Here is a 26,596-nt window from a genome sequence, read left to right as displayed (position 1 = left end):
TTTTCTTCTAATATGCTTATGGATTCACGACTTACATTTAAGTCTTTTATCCATTTTGAGTTTATTTTTGTGAATGGTGTAAGTTGGTGGTCTAGTTTCATTTTTTTGCAGGTAGCTGTCCAATTTTTCTAACACCATTTGTTAAAGAGACTGTCTTTACTCCATTGTATGCTCTTACCTCCTTTGTCAAATATCAATTGTCCATAAAGGTGTGGGTTTATTTCTGGGTTCTCTGTTCTGTTTCATTGATCTATATGCCTGTTCTTATGCCACTACCAACCTGTTTTGAGTACAATGGCCTTGTAGGTTAACTTGATATGAGGAAATGTGATACCTTCCACTTTATTCTTCTTTTTTTAAGATTGCTGAGGCTATTCGTGTTCTTTTTTTGTTCCATATAAATTTTTGGAATATGTGTTCTATATCTTTGAAGTATGTCATTGGTATTTTAATTGGTATTGCATTAAATTTATAAATTGCTTTGGGTAGTATAGGCATTTTGATGATGTTTATTCTTCCTAACCATGAGCACGGTATATGCTTCCACTTGTTTGTATCTTCCTTGATTTCTTTTATCAATGTTTTGTAATTTTCCAAGTACAAGTCTTTAACCTCCTTGGTTAAATTTACTCCTAGGTACTTTATTTTTTTGTTGCAATAGTGAAGGGGATTGTTTCCTTCATTTCTCTTTCTGATAGTTCATTGTTGGTGTATAAAAATGCCTCTGATTTCTGTGTATTAATTTTATATCCTGCCACCTTGCTGAATTTATTTATCAGGTCCAGTAGTTTTTTGACTGAGACTTTAGGGTTTTCTATATAGAGTATCATATCATCTGCAAATAATGATAGTTTTACTTCTTCTTTTCCAATTTGGATGCCTTTTGTTTCTTTTTCTTGTCTGATTGCTGTAGCTAGGACTTACAGTACTATGTTGAATAAGAGTGGTGAAAGGGGGCACTCCTGTCTTGATCCTGATCTTAAGGGGATTGCTTTTAATTTTTGCCCATTAATTATGATGTTGGCTGTGGGTTTGTCATAGATAGCCTTTATCATGTTGAGGTATGTTCCCTGTATTCCCACTTTGCTAAGAGTTTTGATCATAAAGGGTGCTGGATTTTATGTAATGCTTTTTCTGCTTCTATTGAAATTATCGTGTGGTTTGTCTCCTTCCTTTTGTTTATGTGATGAATCACATTGATTGATTTACGAATATTGTACCATCCTTGCCTCCCCAGAATAAATCCCACTTGATCGTAATGTATGATTTTTAAAATGTATTGCTGGATCCTGTTTGCTAACATTTTGTTGAGGATTTTAGCATCTAAACTCATCAGGGATATTGGCCTATAATTTTCTTTCTTTGTGTTGTCTTTGCCTGGTTTTGAAATCAGAATTATGTTCACCTCATAAAAGAGCTTGAAAGTCTTCTTTCCTCTTGAATTTTTTGAAATAGCTTGAGAAGGATAGGAGTTAATTCTTTGAATATTTGGTAGAATTCACCAGTGAAGCCATCTGGCCTAGGGCTTTTGCTTGTTGAAAGTTTTTTGATAACTGTTTCGATCTCATTTGTTGTAATCAGTCTGTTTAGGTTTTCTGATTCTTCCAGATTGATTTTTGAAAGATTATATATTTCAAGAAATTTGTCCATTTCACCTACGTTTAATTTTTTGGCATACAGTTCTTCATAGTATTTTCTTAAAATATTTTATATTTCTGTTGTGTCAGTTGTTATTTCACCACTCTCATTTCTAATTTTATTTATTTGAGTCCTGTCTCTTTTTTTCTTGGTGAGTCTGGTTAAAGGTTCATCGATCTTGTTTACCCTTTCAAAGAACCAGCTCTTGGTTTCACTTATCTTCTGTATTGTTTCTTTAGCCTCAATGTCATTATTTTCACTCTAATCTTTTTTATTTCCTTTCTTCTACTACCTCTTGGCTTTATTTGCTGTTCTTTTTCTAGTTCTTTTAGATGCAGGGTTAGGTTGTTTATTTGAGCTTTTTCTAGCTTTTAAAGGTATGCCTGTAGTGCTATGAACTTCCCTCTCAGTACTGCTTTTGCTAGGTCCCATAAATTTTGAGTTTTTGTATGCTTGTTATCATTTGTTTCTAGGAATTTTTAATTTTTTCTTTGATCTCATTGTTAACCCATTTGTTATTTAATATCATGTTATTTAGTTTCCATGTGTTTGAGTATTTTTCAGTTTTTCTGTTGTAGTTGATTTCTAGTTTCATGCCATCTTCTTAAATTTGTTAAGACTGCTTTTGTGCCCTAACATGTGGTCTATTCTAGAGAATGTGCCATTAGCACTTGAAAATAATGCATATTCTGCTGCTTTAGGGTGAAAGTTTTTGAAGATATCTATTAAATCCAGTTGATCTAGTATGCCTTTTAAGCCTGCTGTTTCTTTGTGAATTTTCTTTCTTGAGTATCTATCTAGTGATGTTAGTGGGGTATTGAAATTCCCTACTATTATAGTATTGCTGTTGATCTTGCCCTTTATTTCCATCAACATCTGCTTTATATATTTAGGTGCTCTTATATTAGGTGCATAGATATTTATAATGGTTATATCTTCCTGTTGGATTGCTCCCTTTGTCATTATGTAGTGACCTTCTTTATCTCTTACTATAGCCTTTGTTTTAAAGTCCAGTTTGTCTGATATAAATATTGCTACCCCAGCTTTTTTTTTCATTTCCATTTGCATGAAATATTTTTTTCCATCCTTTTTACCTTTAGCCTATGTATATCTTTTGTTTTTCTGATGTGTCTCTTGTAGAGAGCATATGTATGGGTTCTATTTTCTTATCCATGCAGCTACCCTATGTCTTTTGATTAGATCATTTAATGAATTTACATTTAAGATTATTATCAATATGTAGTTGTTTATTGCCACTTTATTCTTTAAAGCTATCTTCCTCTTTTACTATATTCTTTTCCTCCCTTTGTTCTGTTTACAACAGGCCCTTTAACATTTCTTCCAGCATTGATTTTGTTGTAATGAATTCCTTGAGTTTTTTTTTTTTGTCTAGGAAGCTTTTAATTTCTCCTTCAATTTTAAACGATAGCCTTGTTGGATAAAGTAGTCTTGGTTGTAGGCTCATCTTCTGCATTACTTTGAATATTTCTTGCCATTCCTTCTGGCCTCAAGTGTTTCTGTTGAAAAGTCGGATGTTATCCTTATGGGGGCTCCTTTGTAGGTGATAGTTTTTTTTCTCTAGCAGCTTTTAATATTTTTTCTTTATCTCTTAGCTTTGGTATTTTAATCATGATGTGTCTTGGTGTGGCTTTCTTTAGGTTCTTCTTTAATGGAATTCTCTGTGCTTCTTGAACTTGTGTGACTTTTTCCTGTATCAATTTAGGGAAGTTTTCAGCTATGATTTGATTGAACAAAGTTTCTATCCCTTGTTCTTTCTCTTCTTCTTCAGGAACCTGTATAAGGCAGATTTTATTTCTCTTCATGTTGTCACAGAGCTCTCTTAGAGTTTCCTCAGACTTTTTGAGTCTCTTATTTATTTATTTATTTAGTATTTTTCTGAAACTGGAAATGGGGAGGCAGTCAGACAGACTCCCGCATGTGCCCGACCAGAATCCACCTGGCATGCCCACCAGGGGGCGATGCTCTGCCCATCCGGGGCATTGCTCTGTTGCTCTGTTGCGACCAGAGCCACTCTAGCACCTGGGGCAGAGGCCAAGGAGCCATCCCCAGCGCCTGGGCCATCTTTTGCTGCAATGTAGCCTCGGCTGTGGGAGGGGAAGAGAGAGACAGAGAGGAAGGAGAAGGGGAGGGGTGGAGAAGCAGATGGGTGCCTCTCCTGTGTGCCCTGGCCAGGAATCAAACCCAGGACTTCCACATGCCAGGCCGACGCTCTACCACTGAGCCAACCGGCCAGGGCTGAGTCTCTTTTCTTTTTGCTGCTCTGCTTCCATGCCTTCATGTATCCTGTCCTCTAACTCACTGATTCGACCCTCAGCTTCATCCATCCTGCTTTTCTTTTTTTTTACATTTTTATAAAGTTGGAAATGGGGAGGCAGTCAGACAGACTCCCAGATGCACCCGACTGGGATCCACCCGACAGGCCCACCAGGGGGTGATGCTCTGCCCATCTTGGGCATTGCTCTGCTGCAACCAGAGCCATCTAGCACCTGAGGCGGAGGCCATACAGCCATCCTCAGCGCCCGGGCCAAACTTTGCTCCAATGGAGGCTTGGCTGCGGGAGGGGAAGAGGAGACAGAGAGGGAAGAGAGGGGGAGAGGTGGAGAAGCAGATGGGCACTTCTCCTGAGTTCCCTGGCCGGGAATCGAACCCGGGACTCCTGCACGCCAGGCCAACACTCTACCACTGAGCCAACCAGCCAGGGCATCCATCCTGCTTTTAATTTCTTCCATTGTGGTCTTCATTTCTGATATTGTATTTGTCATTTCTGACTGATTCTTTTTTATTATTTCAATGTCATTTTTGATGCTTGTTATCTCTTTATTTATGTGCTCATTGTGTTCATCCATTGTTGTTCTAAGATCTTTCAGCATTCTAATAATCATTATTTTAAACTCTGCATTTGGTAGTTTGTTTATTTTCATCTCACTCAGTTCATTTACTGGGGGTTTCTCTTGTTGATTCATTTGGATTGCACTTCTCTGCCTTCCCATTTTGTCTGGGTTGCCCTGGACCTCCTTGGCCGGGGCCTGTCACAGATCAGTGGCGGTTACTGCCTATGACTGGTTCTTATCCACCTTTTGGGAACTACAGGTTATCCAGATCTTGTGGCTGTCTCTGCTGGGTCCAGATGCCATTGTAAATTTCAGCTGCACTCTTAGGCTTGCTTTTATCTACTCTTGGCCTGGGAGAAGTTCCTTTAAAAGTTCAAGTTCCCCTAAAATTCGCTTTCTGTTGTCTCTTATTGCTGGCTACTTGTTGGGCTCAGCACTGTAATTCAGTTATTAGGTACTGTATTAGATGTGGCCTACTCCTTAGCCTCGGGTGTCATTCTATCCAGACATTTTATTTACTTCTTTTCTTTTATTTTTTTTTGTTCTTTTTCAGCACTCAGTAGGGTTTAGTCACAGGGGTCCAGTGACTGTGGTTCCTGTGCTTCCATTGTGTTGTCTGTCTACTGGGCCTGCTGTTGCTGCCAGGACTTTGGGGCTCAAGTGCTGTTGGTGCCAGCCTGCCTCTGCAGCCACTGCTGCTCTGGTTGGGTTAGCACGTGCCTGCGTGCCCATTTGGACTGTTTCTGTGGCTTCCCCAGCCTCTGCTGCCTCTGAGGGCTGGTCTGTGCTGTGAGCACTTTTGCTCACAGGCTTGGCTGTCTGCGCTGGCTTTCACCCTTGCAGGTGGGGCCATGCACATCCGCTCGGACCACTTCTGGAGCTGCCTCTGTCATCTCAGACCTCAGTAGCTGCCTTGGGGGGTTGGGTGGCATGCACGCCCGCTTGGATTACCACTGAGGTCGCCCCTGCTTTCGCTGCTGCTGAGGGCGTGCCTACACCCTGAGCAGGTTTGCACGTGGACCCGGATCCCTGCAGCAGCTGGCGGGTTCGCATGTGCCCATGTGTACCCCCTCCGCTGTTGCTTGGGCCTCCGCCCCTGCCAAGGGCAGGCCCACCCAGCGAGCAAGACTGTGTGTGAGCCAGGACCTCCGCAGCAGCAGCAGCAGTGGTTCCTGGCTCCATTGCCGGCTTGCGTGTGCTCGCTCAAACTTCTGCAGCCATGCCCTGCTGCCTCCGGCCTGGTGAGCACTCAGCAGTGCAGGGGGGTGGTGTAGCTTAGACCTCTGCACCTCCCTATTTGTGTCCCTATCATGGTACCTGGCTCTAAGCGCCTTTGTTCTAGCTAGGGTAGGTGAGCCTCCGGTGGATGGGGCACTTTCTTTCTTTTGCTGGTGATGCTGTTCCCAGGAAAAATGTTCACTTTAAATTTAGGAAGTGACTCAGCCTGGGGGTTAGGGTGTCCTCCTGGAGCTCCAGGAAAGTGGCTGTGAGTGAGGCTCTCAGTGCAGTTCCTTTAATACGGAGCCTGGGTCTGAGAGTCTGGCCTCCTTCTTTCAAATGGTTTCTAGGCTTTTTCTCAGCCAAATATAGTCTGTAAGCCTTTTCCAGGTTCCAGGGCTCTAGGCTGGGATTCCAGTTTTGGGGATAAGGATCTACAACTCGCTGGACAGCCCTCCCCATTGCAAAAGTCCCTCCCGGCTGCCACTCATTCCCCAGAGTGGTGCAGCCCTTTCCACGTCTCTGCCTTTCCTATTAGTCTCAGTGTGGGTTCCTTGGCTGTAGAATGCTCTTAGTTTAGTCCAAAGTTTGTCTTTCATGGTGAGTGTTCTCAGATTTAAGTTGTAATCCACCTTGGTTCTGGGAAGTGGGAGTTGGAGCATCTGCCTACTCTGTGGCCATCTTGGAACCGCACAGATGAATTTTAAAAAAGAGTAAGGACTGTAAATTTGTGATTTCCACATTGGGCAGCTGCCCAGGTACCTATCTTAGAGAGAACATTGTTTACAAGTGCCATTTTAACAACCAGTTCACCAAACTCAACAAAAAATTAGGTATTGGTTCTGCTGAACCTGTGTGAACCAGCTGAATCCCACAACTGATTCCAGGTTGACGCTTTATCCACTGTACCACCACAGGTCAGGTTTAACCATTGTTTTAAACTCTGTATCTGGTAGACTTATTGCCTCCATTGTATTTATGTCTTTTCTTAGAGCTTTCTCCTGTTTTTTTCATTTGGAATATGTTTCTTTGTCTCCAATTTTGGCTGCCTCTCTGTGTTTGTTTCTATGTATTAGGCAGAGTTGCTATGTCTCCCAGTCTCAGCAAGATGGCCTTATGGAGGAGGTTTCCTGTGGGGTCCAGTGGTGTACCTGAGCTGAGTGCTCCAGGAGTGTCTCTTATGTGGTTTGTATGTGCTTTCTTATTGTAGTTGAGTGTTGATTGCTTATGGTATGTCAGTGCAGTGGGTTGATTTGACCTTTAGGCTGACTGGCTGTGAGGATTGACCATGACCACAGTGTATAAATTGCTGTGCAGGGATTGACCTAAGAGAAGGCTTCACCCTTGGTGCCTGCTGAGGCCACTCTTTGGGTATGCCACTTGTGGTGGTGCTGGTTGTGGTCCAAAACTGCCATCATGTGTGTTAGTTCTGGGGCATCTTGGGAGGGGCTCTGGTGTAGGCCAAGGTCAGCTGCTGCCTTTGACCTCCTCAGCACTACCTGGCAGAGCTACAAAGTGATTGTGGTTGGTAGCTGTCTATGCTGGGTCTGGAAGCATGTGGGAAAGTTTACACTGTGAATCAAGGCTGGCTGCCACCAGTATCGGGCCTAGGGTCGCTAGCAAAAGCAAATGGCACCCCAAGACCTGCCACAGCTTGCTGGATGCCCATAGGTTCAGCCTGAAAGAGTCTCAGGTAGAACAAAGGTGGAGTGAAGTGGGGTCTCAGTCACTAGGGTGGGGTGAGTGGTGTTCACCAGGTTAAGGCAGGTACCACTCAGAAAAAGGCACAGGGCACACCAAAGGCAGTTGCCACCTGCCTGGGTCCTGCAGACATTTGAGAGCTTTTTAAGAAAGATGTCAGCCTGGCTGAGGCTGGCTTCCTGCCACTAAAAGAGCCTCTGGTGGTGTTCAGGTTGGTTGGGTAGGATCTCAGTAATTTGTCAAAGTGGGGCATCCAGCAGTTTAATGCAAATTTAGCTTTGGCTTTGTGGGAGAAGTACTCAACACAGGGACAATGGTGGCTGTCCCTCTAGCCATCATCTCAAAGACATACAACTCATTTTCACTTGTATATCCCTGGTGCCCCCTGAGCTATCCCTCTACCAGAGCCCAAGGTAAGTACCTGTAAGCAAGTCTATGAGTGGGCCCTTTAAAAGGACACCTGGGTTTCCATCAGCCTTCCATCTCGCCTGCATAGACTGAATCCCCACTAATTTTTTACAGCCAGATGTGGTGGGGGCTTCTCTTTCCGGTACTGGTGATCTGGGATGGGAAGCCTTCTGTGGGGCTGGGACCCTCACTCTTTTTTTTTTTTTTAAATAAATTTTTATTAATGGTAATGGGATGACATTAATAAATCAGGGTACATATATTCAAAGAAAACATGTCTAGGTTATTTTGTCATTAGATTATGTTGCATACCCCTCGCCCAAAGTCAGATTGTCCTTCGCCATCCTCTATCTAGTTCTCTGTGCCCCTCCCCCTAACTTTCCCCCTGTCCTCCCTCCCCCCACCCCTGGTAACCACCACACTCTTGTCCATGTCTCTTAGTCTCATTTTTATGTTCCACCAATGTATGGAATCATGTAGTTCTTGTTTTTTTCTGATTTACTTATTTCACTCCTTATAATGTTATCAAGATCCCACCATTTTGCTGTAAATGATCTGATGTCATCATTTCTTATGGCTGAGTAGTATTCCATAGTGTATATGTGCCACATCTTCTTTATCCAGTCTTCTATTGAAGGGATTTTTGGTTGTTTCCATGTCTTGGCCACTGTGAACAGTGCTGCAATGAACATGGGGCTACATGTGTCTTCACGTATCAATGTTTCTGAGGTTTTGGGGTATATACCCAGTAGAGGGATTGCTGGGGACCCTCGCTCTTTAGAGGGAACCTCTGCAGCTGAGATCTCTCTCCTGATTCTCAACTACCATGTGTGGGTGTGGGGCTAGCCCATTACATGTCTCCTACCTGTTACTATGTGCTTCTTCTTTATATCTTTTGTTATAAGACTTCTGTTCAACTAGTCTTCAGAACTAGAACCCTCCCAGAGACCTAGTTCTTTGATACTTACCTGCACACTACTGTATGGTCTCCTAAAATCTCTTCTGTGTCATGTTCTCTGTGTCTGTGTCTCTCCTGCAGCTTCAGACCTGAGGCTACAGAATGGAGGCCACCGCTGTGAGGGGAGAGTGGAAGTGAACTACCAAGGAACGTGGGGCACAGTGAATGATCCTGACTGGGACTTGGCTGAAGCAGCTGTCGTGTGCAGACAACTGGAGTGTGGAGATGGTGTTGATGCTCCCAGAGGGGCTTATTTTGGATCAGGGATTGGGCCCATTTGGCTTTCATATCTTTCCTGCAAAGGCACAGAATTGAATGTCAATGACTGTCTCCGTTCTATGTTTCAAAACTATCATAACGTTGACTATTCCCATAACTGGGATGTTGGAGTAGTCTGCTCAGGTAAGACCTGTCTTTTCTGGTAGGAGATCCCCAGCAGGATTAGCCTCAGTCTCATTCTCAGAATAACTGAGAGGATAGGATCACAGCTTTTACAGCATACTTGGGTGAAGATTCCAGTTACACAGTGATTCTGAGAGCTTTAGGTACTCAAGGAAGCATAAGGGCTTGTTTAGCCCTGGACAATAAAAAGTCCATACCTATGGATGCTTGGACTTTTCGTCTCTGTGCTATGTTATGATAAGTAGGGAGGTAGGGTCAAAAGTTTCTTATAGGTACAACTGTTGGGTTGTACTTATATGAATTTGTTTCATCATGGTAGCTGTTTGTAATCTTTCATGAGATGATCAGCCAGGTGTAGCCACAAAAGGGGACATGGAAGAGGTACAGGAAAACAAAGTTTATTATATTTATATATATAGTCCTGGAGAGACAGAGTCACTTACTGCCACAAGGGGGCCACATGGGGAAAATGCCAAGGAAACAGGCTCAACCAAGCATGTGGGGAGCAAAGAGAGAGTGAAGACCTACTTATGTGGGGGTCTGGGTGGAGTACATAAGCGAAATGCGTAAGGGGATTTCATTGGTGCACTTGAATGTTATTAGGTCATAGTCATGGGAGAACGAGAGAAGAGACTTGTGGCAAGGATCAGCCTTGTCATATTGGTGCACCTGGTCACTGAGGTGAGGTGGGCCCAGAGCCTGTTTGTGGGGACGTTGAGGCAGCAGGAAAATATAAAGTTTTAAAACTTAAAATACAGTACCTGGAGTGAAGAAAGTATTAGACAGTGAGGTCAAGAAAACCTGAAGTGGCACATATGAAGTGTTCAATACTAAGTATATTTGACCTGTGCCAAGATGGAGCCAAGGAAGACGGCAATGAAACTAGAGTGTGAATAGGTGGTCTTAGTATTTGCCAGAGATGTTTCCAGTTGTTAGCACAATGGTTCATAAGATGTCCAAGACACTAATACCACCAAAACAGCTTTCCTTGAGGAAGATACCATCAGATACCACAGTGAGTTTCATAAGGTAGGTGATTGGGTCTTAGAAAAGGCCCATCTCATCTGATGGAATGTTGGGGCAGGTAGAAACCTAAATACATTTGCAATAGGTCCTTAGCAGGCCAAAAGACTGACTTCATAAACAATCAACATTTTTGTATTATGCACAGAGAAGATCACTGGAAAAGTAGTCTTTTTAAATCTAACCTTCAGCAGATCATTGATGATAGTAATAGGGCCTCTAAAAAACAATTATTTTCATTTTAAAAGCTACTTTATTGAGAAACGATTGGAATACAAAAAGATAAACACATTTAATGTATATAACTTGATGAGTTTGGAGATAAGTATCTATCAGTGAAACCATTACCAAAATCTGTTCCATAAACCTGTCTATTAACTCAAAGATTTTGTTCCATTTTCATTATTATGGTTATTGAAGATAATTATTTTCAAGGGAGCATTTAATTTCAATTAGGAATTTTTGCTTTAAGAAAACCTCATTTCACTTATGTTAAGTGAAATAAGTCAGAGAAAAACAAATACCATATGATTTTACTTACATGTGGAATCTAACAAAACAATTAACTAAAAACCAAAACAGAAATAGATTCACAGACACACTGAACAGACTGACAGCTGTTAGTGAGGAGGAAGTTGGGAGTCTGGGCAAAAAAGATGAAGGGATTAAGCAAAACAAACAAACAAACACCGAAAAAGTCCTCAGCAACTCATGGACAGCTAACAGTGTGGTGATTACCAGAGGGAAGGGGGTAGAGGAGGTAGGAAAGGGTGAAGGGGGATAACTGATGGTGGAGAGAGACTTGACTTGCGGTAGAGAACACATAATACAGTATATAGATGATGTATTATAGAATTGTATACCTGAAACCTATATAATTTTATTAATTCCAGGTGGACAATATAGTGATTTCACATTTTTATACCTTAATGTGATCACCTTACTAATTTTACTAATCACCTGTCTCCATGCAAACTTATCACATTATCGACTATATTCTTCTTCATTTTTTTAAACTGTTGATTGTGTTGTATGCCCCATACCCAAAGTCAAATAATCTTCCACCACTATATTTGTCCCTCTTTACCTTCTTCTTTTTTTAAAGATTTTATTTATTGATTTTACAGAGAGAGGCGAGAGAGAAGGAGCAAGAGTGAGAAGTATCAACCCATAGTTGCTTCACTTTAGTTGTACATTGGTTGCTTGTCGTATATGTCTTGACCAGGCAAGCCCGGGGTTTTGAACTGGTGACCTAGGCATTTCAGGTCAACACTTTATCCACGGTGCCACCACAGGTCAGGCTCCCCTTCACCTTCTTCATCTATCCTCCCATCTCTCCCCTCTGGTAACCATCCCTTTGATTTCTGTTTCTGAGTCTGTTTTTGTTATGTTTGATTTTGTTTTCAGATTCCACATATTAAAGAAACTATATGGTATTTGTTTTCCTCTTTGACTTATTTTACTTAGTATAATATCCTCTGGGTCTATCCATGCTGTCACAATCTGGGCTATTGTGAAAAATATCGCAGTGAACATAGAGGGCTACATATCTTGTTAAATCATTTTTTTTCTTTATATAAATACCCAGAAGTAGAATTTCTGGGTTATATATTATAAATTTGTTTTTAGTGTTTTGAGGAATCTCCATACTGTTTTTCATAGTGGTTGCACAAATTTGAAGTCCCACCAACACTGCAGTGGTAGGATCTATAATGATATCTTTCTTCTTATTCCTGATATTATTAATTTGTATATTCTCTCATTTTTTATTGATTGGTTTTGCTAAAGAAATATTAGTTTTATTATTCTTTTAAAAAGAATAATCATTTGACTCTGTTGATACTCTTCATTGTGTATTTGCTTTCTATTTTTTTGAGTTCTGTTCTTAGTGTTCATACTTTTTTGATAATAATTTGGTGTTAATTTTATAGATCTTAAATCATGTACATTTAGTTTTTTTTTTCTATTTGAATAGAATAGGGGGGAGGGAAGGGCTGTCAATTTTCTTTTAAGCATTTTTTAGCTATATCTCATTACTTTGATGATACATAATTTCTTTTGGATATTAGTATCATAAAATGTTTCTTGTTTCTCTCTGAATATATTCTTTGTATTACTTTATCTGATATTAACTTAGATACTACAGCTTTCTTGGATTAGTGTTTGCAAGGTATATATATTTTAATTCTGTGTTTATATTTAACATATATATGTTTTTGTAGACAGCATATGGTTGTGTCTTTCATATAGTTTGATCATCTCAAATTTAATGTAATTATTTGTATAATTTGGTTTAAGTCTACTAGCTTGCTATTTGTCTTATTTTTTCCCTATATTAATCCTTAATTGAGCATTTTTAGTATTCTATTTTATTGTATTAATTTATTAGCTATTTGACTTTTTAGAGCTTACCATAATGTTGAAATTATTACTTTTTAATCACTTTTTACCTTCCAATGATATTATATAAGTTTACATATAATGTAAGACATTACTACAGTGTATTTCCTTTTTATTACTTTTGATGTTCATGCTGTGATGTCATATATTTTACTTATAAATATGTTATAAATATTATAATACATTACTGTTTGCTTTAAATATTTTTTTATTTTAAGAAGTGAGAAAATGTTTTTTATATGTTTTTGCCACAGATTTTTTATTTCCAACAGTTTATATAGCTTTGGGTAGATCCAAATTTTTATCTGTTATCACTTTCCTTTAGATTAAGCTTAATTAAGTAATAATTGTCTGTAAGATTTTAGTACAGTGCAGATCTGGTGTTTTCAAATTCTATAATCTTTTATCTATCATTTATTTTCATTCAGTTTTAAAAGTCATTTTCACCAGTTACTTAATTTTAGGTTGGCAGTTCCTACCCAGTACTTTAAAAATGATTTTATATTGTAATCTATATTATATGATATGTTATATGGTGTGCAGTTCTTCCACTGAGAATTAAGTAATACTTTTTTTTGTTCCTCTCTATACAATAAATCAATATTCTCTGGCTGCTTTAAAAAAAAATCACTGAATTTCAGCAATTATCAAGTTGCCCTAAGGTATTTTTCTTTATCTTGTTTTGGGTTAGTTTAGTTCTGGGATTGGTGTTTATAGTTTTCATTAAGTTAAAAAAAATTGCATATATTATTTCTTCAAATATTTTCTCTATTCATCACTTATTTTGAATTTATAAATATACATATTTTTATTTGGTTTGATACTATCCCACATTTCCATGAATATTTTTCTGCCTTTTTAAAATATTTATGTTTTAGTTTAGATAGTCTCTACTGCTGTGTTTAACTTCACAATTCTTTTATTCTCCAAATTATGGTTTGCTTGCTCTGGTTCCTGAATTTCATTCTTTTCTTTTTTGCAGCATGCTGACTTCTTTTTAAATTATAAAATGTTTAATTTATAAAATGTTAATAAAGAAAATTAAAGAAGATATAGATAAATGGAAAGACATTTTAGGTTCATTGATTGAAAGAATTAATATTGTTAAAACGTCTATACTACCCTAAATCTATGAATTTGATGCAATTCTTATAAAAAACCCAATGGTTTTATTTATAGAAATAGAAAAATAATCTTAAAATACAAATATGTTGTGTCAGTTGTTTAGTTTATAAGTACTTATAAATTTTTCTGTTTTCTTACTGTTATGATTTCTAGTTCCATTTCATTGTGGGCAGAAAAAAATACTTGAAATGGGCCCTGGCCGGTTGGCTCAGCGGTAGAGCGTCGGCCTAGCGTGCGGGGGACCCGGGTTCAATTCCCCGCCAGGGCACATAGGAGAAGCGCTCATTTGCTTCTCCACCCCCCCTCCTTCCTCTCTGTCTCTCTCTTCCCCTCCCGCAGCCAAGGCTCCATTGGAGCAAAGATGGCCCGGGCGCTGGGGATGGCTCCTTGGCCTCTGCCCCAGGCGCTAGAGTGGCTCTGGTCGTGGTAGAGCGACGCCCCGGAGGGGCAGAGCATCGCCCCCTGGTGGGCAGAGCTTCGTGCCAGGTGGATCCCGGTCGGGCGCATGTGGGAGTCTGTCTGACTGTCTCTCCCCGTTTCCAGCTTCAGAAAAATACAAAAAAAAAAAATACCTGAAATGATTTTAATCTTCTTAACTTTGTTAAGACTTCTTTTTTTTTTTTTTTTCATTTTTCTGAAGCTGGAAACAGGGAGAGACAGTCAGACAGACTCCCGCATGCGCCCCACCGGGATCCACCCGGCACGCCCACCATGGGGCGACGCTCTGCCCACCAGGGGGCGATGCTCTGCCCATCCTGGGCGTCGCCATGTTGCGACCAGAGCCACTCTAGCACCTGAGGCAGAGGCCACAGAGCCATCCCCAGTGCCCGGGCCATCTTTGCTCCAATGGAGCCTTAGCTGCGGGAGGGGAAGAGAGAGACAGAGAGGAAAGCGGCGGAGGGGTGGAGAAGCAAATGGGCGCTTCTCCTGTGTGCCCTGGCCGGGAATCGAACCCGGGTCCTCCGCACGCTAGGCCGACGCTCTACCGCTGAGCCAACCAGCCAGGGCTGTTAAGACTTCTTATATGATTGTGAAGCCAATAGTCACAGACACCATCAAAGCTGCCTGGCCTATGCAGGTTCACATTTGATTCTGACAGACAATAATGAAACAATGAAGCCATGAGCTGGTAGGCCATTACCTTTAATCCTACTTGCACCTGGCAGGCAAGAAATAAACACAGTGGGAAAACACTTCCCGTTCCATTCAGGGCTCCTAAAGCCACTGACTTATCGGAGCATTCCTAGAATCAAAGGTTTCTACCTCACTAGTCTTATTTACCTCTGTTCCCCATCTCCTTCTCTCTGCACAAACTGGCTTCTCCTTCAGCACTCCACCATCTTGGTTGCCTTTCTTCTGCAGTGCCAACAGCAGGAACCAAGAGACAGCGAGCCCCTGGTTTGCCCCATTTTATAGTGTAGAAATTAAAACCTTTAAGCCAAAATACAAATAAGGAAGTCTCTGATACAAAGTCACTTATCTGAGGCATAAATGGGATTCCTCATAAAAGTGCAATAGTCCCACATCATGCAATAGTCCATCCAGGGTGAGGGGATAAGCTTAGTTTTGAAAAGATCTTATTATTAACAGGGTGGGAAAGGCTTAGTCTTAAAACTAAGCCTTAGGCTATAATGACTTTGCCAGCTTACAGCCTATCTCCCACACCCAATGCAAACTATAAGCGAGCAAATGTATATATCATATTTATAAACTTATTTGACTGACAGTGACCTAGCATGCTATCTATCTTGTGTGTGCTTGAAAAAAATGCATATTTTTTTCATGCTGTTGGGTAAATTTTCTATATGTGTCTGATAGTTTCATTTCATCTAAAAATTTTGTTGTTGTTGAGTTCTAATGTTTCCTTCCTGATCTTCTGTCTTAATGATCTATCCATTATAGAGAGTGGGGTACTGAAGTCTTCTGTTATTATAGTATTGCTGTCTATTTCTCCCTTCAGATCTATCAATGTTTGCTTTCTATATTTAGGTGCCTTGATGTCAGGTGCATATATATTTGTAATTATTATATCTTCTGGTTGAATTGACTCTTTTATCATCATGTCATGACTTTCTCTTTTGATAGTTTTTGACTTAAAGTTTATTTTGTCTGATATAAGTATAGTTACCTTTGATCTCTTTTGGTTACCATTTACATGAAATTTCTTTATTAAGCTTTTCATTTTGTTCATGTATTTTTTTTCTTATTTTGTTTAATTGTTTATTTGTGCTTTCTTATATGTTATTAGGATTCATTAAGACAATTATTTTGAATTATTTGTTCATAGATATTCATTTATTTAGGGTTCATTACTTGAGCCTTATGTTTTTCCTTAATGATACCATCTTTGCCAGATTCTTTATGATCTGTGTAAGTTTACATTGATGTCTGCATTTGAAGAAGCAGACACCTGTTTCAGTCTTTATAGACTGTTTTTATTATTATTTTTTTAAAACAGGTAAAGATCTTCTGCTACATCCCTTGACTGATAGGACTGCTTTCAGGATCATGGTCTATCAGAGCTGGAGTCAGGTCATGTGGCTGCTGCCAGCTTTGCTGTTGGGCCTATGGTCAGCGCTTCTGGTAGCAGGGGCATGGATAGATGTCATTCCTGCTGGGCTCCTGGGTGGGCGGGACTGCCTCCTGAGTGTGGTAGAAAGGGGCTGGAGCCAGGGCATGGGGTTGTTTCAGATCCACAGTCAGGTTCACATTTGGTCTTCCTGTTACTTGGCCATAGCTCCTTTTGGGTCCCTGAACTGACAGAACTACCTCTAGGACCACAATGGTGCAGGGTTGAATCCAGGTGATGGAACTGCTTCTGGGTTTACAGTCATGACTACATTTGCCAGACCTGTTACTGGGGGCTTGGATTAACATGTATTCTCAGGGGTTCTTTGGTGGATGGGACTATTGACAGGACCATGGACAGGCTAGGCTAGAGCCAAATCTACAAGGGAATGGAGCTGTTTCCAGGTCTGAGCTGGTACCACATCAGAAGGCCTGACACTGGGACTTGGAGATGACTTCTCTTATGGACCCTCCTTAGTCTTTGGCTCCACTAGCATTTTGCAACCTCTCATCTGGATCCCAAAGCTCCCACAAGGGCACTTGTGTGTATGGATGGCTGCCAAATTATTGTTTCTGTCAGAAAACAAAGGTTGAGGATTTTCTATTTTGCCATATTGCTGATGTCACATAGGAACTGAGTTAGCATAAGGACAAGATAAAAATCAATTACTATTATCCCTTAGCATTCACTGAGACTCACGTATCTCAGAAGAAAACCTATAAAAGGATGTGATCAGCAAACTTAGCTGTCTTATAAATTCGCCCTGAGAACTCATTCTCATCCAAACTTATCAACAAATCTTAATGTTTCAAGTGATGTTTAGGATCAGCCCCTCCCTCTGCTATGACTCTCTGAGCTTTCTTAACATCTAGACTTATTTTTCCCATTTAGATCACCTAAGATACTCTTGGAATTTTTTTTGCCATAGAAATTATCAGACAAAACGTGAAACCATTAAAGTGGATTTGTTGTAATGCCTATACTTCTAATCTTGAGCCATCATTCTGTCTATAGGTTGACATAGACATGCATCCATGGATACAGCCCTTATGATTTTCTCTATCTTCATTCATTTGAGGATTGGCCCCTGAGAAAGAAGCTAATCAGACTTTGAGCCCCACAAGTCCCAGGATGGTTTTCTAACTTTTTGTCACTGATAGGTCTTTACCCTTTCATAGCTTTTGTCCCTCTGGTTTGGTTCTGTTCTTCATACTTCTTCACTAAAGTTTGAATGCTTATGTACTATGCAGTTTCCTTGCACCGTGTAGGTCTCACTCCTCTATAAAGTCCCATAGATGAGGACTTCACTTCTCTAACCAACTCTGAAATACAAATTCCAGATATCCAGCCAATACAAATTACTTATCTTCAGAGACTCACTCAGGAAGGCCCTATTCTGACACTGACTGTTGAATTCTCTTCCTATTTCTTATTCCCTGGAAAAGAAAACCTTTAACACCATTATTTATGAAATGTCACTTCTAATTGTCATCATGTGATTGTAAACATTCACTGAGTTTGTTTTCTCTTAGGATTTGTGCGTCTGGTTCGAGGGGATGGACCCTGCTCAGGGCAAGTAGAAGTGCATTCTGGAAGAAAGTGGAATTCAGTATCTGGTGGGAACTTTACATTCTCCAGTGCCCAAGTCATCTGTGCAGAGCTGAGGTGTGGCAAAGCTGTGTCCGTCCTTGTAGACGTGCCCTTCAGAGAGTCAGATGGACAGGTCTGGGCTGAAGAGTTCTGGTGTGCGGGGAAGGAGCCTGAGCTCAGGGTCTGCCCCAGAGTGTCCTGTCCAGGAGGCACTTGCCAGCCCAGTAGAACTGTTCAAATTGTCTGTTCTGGTGAGATGCAGAGCAAGATTTTAACCTCCCTGCATTCTCTGTTGGAGTAAGAAAAATAGAAGATTTTGCTAAAATCCTGTCTTCTCCTACCAGCATACACAGAAATCCGGCTCATGAAAAATGGCACCTCTCAGTGTGAGGGAAATTTGGAAGTGAATGTTTCTGGAGAATGGAGAATGCTCTGTGCCTCCCACTGGAATATGGCCAATGCCAATGTTGTCTGTCGTCAGCTCAGCTGTGGAGTTGCCCTCTCAATCCCCAAAGAAGCATACTTTGTGGAAAGAGATACTCAGATCTGGAAAGCACAGTTTCACTGCTCAGGGGCTGAGTCCTCCTTGTGGAAGTGCTCTATGACTGCCCTGGGCATTCCTGACTGTACCCATGGAAACATGGCCTCTGTGATCTGCTCAGGTAAGAGAAAGGGAAGGGCTCTCTGGTACTAAGAATGTTTCTTATCCTTATTGGAATGTACCTCGGAGCCGGAAGTGTGGAAAAACAACCTTAAAAATAAGGTATTTCGTGGTGAAATACGGTTCTTTAAATTGTTTATCTATTTTTTCAGGTCAGAGCAAGAAGTATTACAAGAAATAATATTTTAAAAATAAACAATATTATTTAAGTGAAATCATAGAGAATAATGTGTAAACAATAACTGTATACCTTGCCTGTGTACTCCAACCCAGGTTATTAAAGAAAACACTAATGGCACCTAGGAAGTCACCTTTCCTTCCCACCAGTCACTCTGCCCTCCCTTCCCTCCCAAGAAGAGGTCCTCAAAGAACTACAAAAAGAACAAACAGCCCAAAATTAGCAGAAGGAAGTAACAATAATCACAGCAGAAATAAATGAACTAGAGACTAAAAAGACAATAAAAATATAATGAAACTAAGAGTTGTTTTTTAATAAAAAGATTAACAAAATAGAAAAACTTTTAGCTAGACTAAGAAAAAAAAAGAGAAAAGACTCAAATAAATAAAACCAGAAATGAAAGAGGAGACATTACAACCGATTCCACAGAAATACAAATGATCATAAGAGACCACTATGAACAATTATGTGCCAACAAATTAGATAACATGAAAGGAATGGATAAATTGCTAGACCTACCAAGACCAAACCATGAGGAAATAGAAAATATGAACAGACCAATTATAAATAAGGAGATTAAATCAATTCTCTAAACGTTCCAGCATAAAGTCCAGGAGAGATAGTTTCACTTGTGAATTCTACCTGATAAAGAAGAATTAACACCAGTCCTTGTCAGTCTCTTCTAAAAAATAGAAGTGAAGGAAACACTTTCAAATTTATCTTATAAGGCCAGCAATTGCCCTGATAATAAAGCCAGATAATGACACTAACAGAAAACTAGCGACCAGTTTCTTTGGTGAGTAAAAACTTCTCAATAAAATACTAGCAAATTGAACTCAACAACACATTCAAAAGTCATACACCATGACCAAGTGGGATTATCCCTGGGGTGCAAGGATAGTTCAACATATGCAAATAAATGTGATGTACCACATTACTAGAATAAAAGATAAAAAGCATATGATAAAAAAAATCATATGATCATCTGCATAGATGCATGAAAAGCATTTGACAAAATACAACATCCTTTCATTATAAAGCACACAGATTGAGTATGGAAGATTATTACCACAACATAAAAAAAAAAACCCCCTCAATATATCACAATTTCCCAGCTAACATTATACTCAAGTTTGAATGGTTCAAAGATTTTCCTCTAAGATCGGAAAAACTACAATGGTGCTTACTCTCACCACTCTTATTTAGCATAGTACTAGAAGTCTTATCTAGAACAATCAGGCAAGATAAAGAAATAAAAGATATCTAAAATATAAACAAAGTGCCCCAGATAGGCAGAGCATCGCCCCAGATGAGAGTTGCTGGGTGGATCTTGGTTGGGGCACGTGTGGGAGTCTGTATCTCTATATCTCCTCCTCTCACTTGGAAAAGAAGAAAAAAAGTAAAATAAAAATAAAAATGTAAAATTATCATTATTTTCAGATGATATAATCTTAGATATTGGAAATCCTAAAGACGACCAAAAAAACAGAAGTACTCAACAAATTCAGTTAAGCTGTAGGATATAAAATCAACATATAGAAATCAGCTGCATTTCTATACAATAAAAATAAAACATCTGAAAAATAAATAAAGAAAATTATACCATTCACAATTGTATCAAAAAGATGAAAATACTTCAGAATAAATTTAACTGAGAAAGTGAAAGATATGTACAATGAAAACTATAAGAATTTGATGAAAGAAATGGAAGAAAAACCAAACAAATGAAAAGATATCATGTGTTTATGGATCAGAAAAATTAATTTGTTAAAATATCTATACCACCTGTAGAGCCAGAAGCCGAGGCCAGGGCCACCATCAGAGCAGCCCGGCCCATGCAGGTTCGCATTGGATTCGGACAGTCGGTAAAGAAACAATGGAGCCACAAACTGGTGGGCCATAGTCTTTAATCCTAGCTTGCACCCGGCGGGCAAGTAAAAGCATACACTGGGCTCCAAAACCCACTCACATTCAGTGCTCACAAAGGCACTGACTTATCCAAGTTTCCTAGAATCAAAGGTTTCTAGCTCACCAGACTTCTTCACCTCTGTTCCCCATCTCCTTCCTTATCCCAGATGTATCAAACTGCACACAAACTGGCATCTCACTCAGCACTCTGCCATCTTGGCTGCTTCTCCTGGCCTACTCCACGTGGCCTTTCTCTGTTCTCCTCTCTGCTCTCTTCTCTAATGCTAATCTCAGGAACCTAAAACCGCAAGCTCCCGCTCAGTCCCCATTTTATAGTGTAGAAATCCAAACCCTTAATCCAATATACAAAATAGGGAAGTCTCTAATACAAAGTCACTTTCTGAGGCATGATTGGATTGTACCACCCCACATCAAAAAGGGTAGGAAAGGCTTAATCCCAAAACCAAGCCCCAGGCTACAAGGATTCTGCCTGCCGTTAGCCCACCCCAACACACATTAATATCACCTGGGCGACGGCCTCCTCGTGTTATCTTTAACAAAGTGAGCATAATACATCTTATCTGCCCAACAATCCACCCCTATGCTCACTTTACTACCCACAATTTATATCACCAGCATCCCTGTGCAAGGAAATTAGGCACATTACACAAATTACAACAGCACAAATCATACAGTTTCAACAATCACAAAGGTACACTTCACCAGTCTCTGAGCACTTTGCCAAAAGCGCAAAATGTCCTTGGCCTTCTTTCTAGCCATGGGAAAAGCTTCCTGGGGCAAGGGAGTGCTTCCAGCAAAGCCACCCCCCACCCTCCACCCCCATCAGGATATTTCACATTGTCCAAAATCCATAATCCATAAGTCCATCCAACAAAGGAGGCAGTGCCCACTCCGGTCGTAGTCCAGGAAATCAGTCCGTGCACATGGGGCGTCAGCCACCCCCCTCATCCCTGCCATCCTGGCAGGTCTTACACTGTCCCAAAGAGGGGCACGTGGCAATGGCAGTCAGCATTTCCATCTCTGCTCTGGAAAGCATGACAGCGTCCAACCCTATATCTCAAAATCGCAGACCTACCGGGGCCGCAGTAGGTGCTCCTTCCAGCTGGGCTTCCATCTTCTGGAGACTGCAGATCACAACTCCAGCCCGATTCTCCTCAACTTCCAAAGAGGAACTGGAAACATCAGCTCCCACTGCCGGGCTCGAGTCCCGGGCCGCTGACGCCCTCTGCTCCGCAGACCTTGTACCTCCAGACCCGGCCTCAGCTTCAGCCTCAGCCTCAGCCTCAGCCCCGGCCTCCTGCCGCTGCTGGCTTTCCGCAACATCCAGGGCAAGCTGCAACTCACAAACCTCTGAATCCTCCTCCAGCGTTTGCTCCATTTCCAGGCAAATCTCGAACACCTGGTTGGCCTCCTCCTCCAACATTTCCTCCAGCTCCAGGGTCAGCATCGGTTTCTCCTGCATTTGCTCCAGCTCCTTCCACTGCTCGGTTTGCAGGTCCCAGGCAGCCTCTTCCACAGAGCGCTCGGTTTCCTCATGCATGGCTGTAAAAGTCAGCCAGCCTACGATCCCCAAAAGGACAGCCATGGGGAACCCTAACACTAGCCAGTCCTCTATTCCACCACTCAAAGGCTCCTTGCTGATCTGTATCGAATCCTGCCACAGACTACGCCAAATGTAGAGCCAGAAGCCGAGGCAAGGGCCACCATCACAGCAGCCCAGCCCATGCAGTTTCACATTGGATTCGGACAGTCGGTAAAGAAACAATGGAGCCACAAACTGGTGGGCCATAGTCTTTAATCCTAGCTTGCACCCGGCGGGCAAGTAAAAACATACACTGGGCTCCAAAACCCACTCACATTCAGTGCTCACAAAGGCACTGACTTATCCAAGTTTCCTAGAATCAAAGGTTTCTAGCTCACCAGACTTCTTCACCTCTGTTCCCCATCTCCTTCCTTATCCCAGATACAAACTGCACACAAACTGGCATCTCACTCAGCACTCCGCCATCTTGGCTGCTTCTCCTGGTCTACTCCACGTGGCCTTTCTCTGTTCTCCACTCTGCTCTCTTCTCTAATGCTAATCTCAGGAACCTAAAACCGCAAGCTCCCGCTCAGTCCCCATTTTATAGTGTAGAAATCCAAACCCTTAATCCAATATACAAAATAGGGAAGTCTCTAATACAAAGTCACTTTCTGAGGCATGATTGGATTGTACCACCCCACATCAAAAAGGGTAGGAAAGGCTTAATCCCAAAACCAAGCCCCAGGCTACAAGGATTCTGCCTGCCGTTAGCCCACCCCAACACACATTAATATCACCTGGGCGATGGCCTCCTCGTGTTATCTTTAACAAAGTGAGCATAATACATCTTATCTGCCCAACACCACCCAAAGACATCTACAGATTCGAGGCAATCTCTATAAAAATTCCAATGGCATTTTCCACAGAAATAAAAAAAACAATCCTGATATTTCTATGGATTCATGAAAACCCCAATTAGCCAAAGCAATCTTGGGAAAGAAGGATAAAGCAGTAAGCATCACTCTTCCTGATTTCAAAGTATATTGTCAAGTTATAGTAATCAAAACAGCATTATATTGTTATGAAAATAGACACATAGATCAATGGAACAAAATTGAGAGGCCACAACTAAACCCATGCATGTATACATATAGTTAATTAATTTACAACAAAGGAGCAAAGTATATACAATCTGGAAGGTTAATCTCTTCAATAAATGTCATGGCAAAACCAGATAGCCACATGCAAAAGAATGAAATTAGACCATTATGTTACACCATACACAAAAATTAACTCAAAATGTATTAAAGACTTGAATGCAATACCTAAAAAATGAGAGACCTATAATAAAGCACAGGGAGTAAAGTTCTTAACATCAGTCTTGATAATGATTCTTTTTTTGATTTAACATCAAAAGCAAAGACAACAAAAGCAAAAATAAACATGTGGGATTGCATCAAACTAAAATGCTTCTGTATAGCAACAGAAACCATCACCAAATGGAAAAACAACCTACAGAGTGAGCGATGATTTACAAGTTACCAATTAGCAAAAGAAAAACTCAATATAATTAGTTATTAAAAAAATATTTTTTTCCAAGTGAGAGGAGGAGTAATAGAGAGACTCCTGCATGCACCCTGGCTGGGATCCACCTGGCAACCCCATCTGGGGCTGACAGTCTGCCTATCTGAAGCAATGCTTACAACTGAGCTATTTTTAGTGCCTGAGGCAGAAGCTTCACAAAGCCATCCTCAGTGCCTGGGGCCAATGCACTCCAACCAATTGAGCCATGGCTGCATGAGGAGAAGAGAGAGAGAGAAAGAGAGAGAGAAGTAGGAGGGGGAGGTGTGGAGAAGCAGATGGTTGCCTCTCCTGTGTGCCCTGGCCTGGAATTGAACTCGAGACATCCACATGCCAGGCTGATGCTCTACCACTGAGCCGACTGGCCAAGACCAAAAATTTTAAATAAAGTATAAAAAGATATAATTTCACAAACTAGAATGGCTAAAGTTAGAGACAATTCTAAGTTTTGTCAATGATATGGATTAACTAGAACTATCATATATTGCTGGTGGTAATGTAAAAGAAAATGATTTCTTGGAAAATCAAGTTTTCTTTTTTCTTTTTTAAAAAAATGCTTAGTAGGTTATCCAAAAATTATACTACTAGATAATTATACTATTAGAGAAATAAAATGTATGACCACATACAAAATCTAGGCAAGGAAGTTCATAGCATTTTTACTCACTAGAGCAAAAAACTGTAAACCAAACAAATTTTTATTAACATAAGAATAAATAAACAAATTATAGCATATCCATCCAATGGAAGAAAGCTTTTCAGCAGTAGAAAGAACTACACAGGTAAATCCAACTACACAGATAAATCTCAAAACATGGTGAGAGAAAGAAGCCATACAAAAGAGTACATATTGTGTTATTTTATTAAATTCTGGACAACATAAAACTAATCTATTGTGATAGAAGCTGTCAGTGGTTTTCTGGGGCTGAGTTTAAGGGGACTTTAATTGGTTGCAATGACACTTGGAAGCTTTTTAGGGTCATGTGTCTATTTTGTATATTAATTGTGGTGGTGGTTGTGCAGTACATGTAATTCTCAAAACTTATAAAAATGTACTCTTCTTTAAAATTTTTTGAATTACAGTTTACACTTAATATTATTTTATATTAATTTCAGGTGTACACCATAGTGGTTAGACAATCATATACTTACAAAGTGTTTCTCCTGATACTCTAGTATTCACCGGGGACCATAAATAGATACTACAGTATTATTGCCTATATTCCCTATGCTGTACTTTACATCCCCATGACTATTTTGTAACTATCAATTTGTATTTAATCCTTCCTTTTTCATCCAGTCCCACAACCTCCAACAAAAAGCAACTAATAAACCAAAACAAACAAACATAGATATAGAGGGGAGGGGGGTAGGGAAAGGCAAACAGGGTAAATACTTGGTCACAGAAGGAGACTAGTCTTCAGGTGGCGAACACTCACATCGGTTGTATTACAAAGTCGTAAACCTAAAATTTATATAATGTTATTAACCAATGTATCCCCAATAAACAATACAACCCAGAAATTTTGACATTGTTGAAGCAGAACTCACAATAAAAAAGGTGAACTCTAATATTATATCTAATATGATAACATAATTACTAATTTACAGTATCAACTCAGACCCCATCACTAGGTTATTATTTAGTTTAGCTCAGTTTCCTGCTCTTCAACCCTACTAAGCCTCTGACCACCACACTTTCTGTAGGAAACCAGACTCACGTGTTGCTCGAGTGTGACCCCATGTCTGAACCACCAGGCTCTGCAGCCTCAGAAGAGAGCGCTGCCAACTGCTCAGGTGAGGGGCCCCACAGCACCAGGAACCCTTCTCTTTCCCTGTGTAAATACCCCATTGGCCTCTCTCTCCTCAGACAGCAGACAGCTCCGCCTGGTGGACGGGGGCGGTCGCTGCGCCGGCAGAGTGGAGGTCCTTCACCAGGGCTCCTGGGGCACCATCTGTGATGACAGCTGGGACCTGAACGATGCCCGGGTGGTGTGCGCACAGCTAGGCTGTGGAGATGCCCTCAATGCCACGGTCTCTGCTCACTTCGGGGAGGGATCAGGACACATCTGGCTGGATGACATGAACTGCGCAGGAAAGGAGTCCCGCGTGTGGCAGTGCCCTTCCCGGGGCTGGGGACAGCACAACTGCAGGCACAAGGAGGACGCAGGGGTCATCTGCTCAGGTCTGCGCTGCACATTGTCCACAGGCTGGGGGGGAGCAGGTGGGGCCCTGGAGGGTGGGAATCGGAACCCTGAGGAGACGTTGCTGAAAGGGCCAGAGGAGAAGGAAGCTTCCTTCCATGGTGCCCGTCATTCTGGCAGCTGTGGCGACGGCGCTCCGGTGTCCTCCGCAGCCGCTGAGGCCCCGTGCCTCCTTCTCAGCAACGTCTCCTGACACAGCCGTTTCTTGAAAGCTGGGCTCACTCTGCAATTGCCTGTCAGTAAAATCTTCAGATCCTACTGATGTAATGAATTATCATAAATTGAGTGGTTTAAAACAACACAGATTTCCTATTTTATGATTCTGTAGGTTAGAAGTCTGAAAAGGGTCTCTCTGGGCTGCATTCTTCCTGGAGGCTCTGGGGAAGGTTCCTTTACCCTGCCTTTTCTAGTTTCTAGAGGAGGTGTGCATAACTTCACTCCTAGCTCCCTGTCTTTTTCTTCAGACACACTACCTTGCCTCCCTCTGACCTTTCTTCCTTAGTCATATCTCCCTCTGAATGGAAGCTGGGAACGTTTGTGCATTTTTTAAAATTAATTTTAATGGGGTGACATTAATAAATTAGGGTACATATGTTCAAAGAAAACATCTCCAGGTTGTCTTGTCATTCAATTATGT

The 26,596-nt window shown here is 41.0% G+C and overlaps 1 protein-coding gene across 1 annotated transcript in view; it reads left to right on the top strand.

Moving 5' to 3' along the window:
* Positions 1–7,722: 7,722 nt before the first annotated feature.
* LOC136388389 (antigen WC1.1-like) overlaps positions 7,723–26,596 on the top strand; it is a 31,771-nt gene continuing 12,897 nt past the window's right edge. The window contains exons 1-6 of the mRNA XM_066360270.1: positions 7,723–7,822; positions 8,857–9,177; positions 17,827–18,135; positions 18,229–18,546; positions 25,463–25,552; positions 25,626–25,940. Of these exons, the coding sequence (XP_066216367.1) occupies positions 7,723–7,822; positions 8,857–9,177; positions 17,827–18,135; positions 18,229–18,546; positions 25,463–25,552; positions 25,626–25,940 (1,453 nt within the window). The remainder of the gene's footprint in view (positions 7,823–8,856; positions 9,178–17,826; positions 18,136–18,228; positions 18,547–25,462; positions 25,553–25,625; positions 25,941–26,596) is intronic.

Source organism: Saccopteryx leptura, chromosome 1, assembly GCF_036850995.1.
Source record: "Saccopteryx leptura isolate mSacLep1 chromosome 1, mSacLep1_pri_phased_curated, whole genome shotgun sequence".
Taxonomy (NCBI): Eukaryota; Metazoa; Chordata; class Mammalia; order Chiroptera; family Emballonuridae; genus Saccopteryx; species Saccopteryx leptura.
The sequence above is the reverse complement of the archived record's forward strand: the minus strand, read 5'-3'. Positions and strand labels throughout refer to the sequence as shown.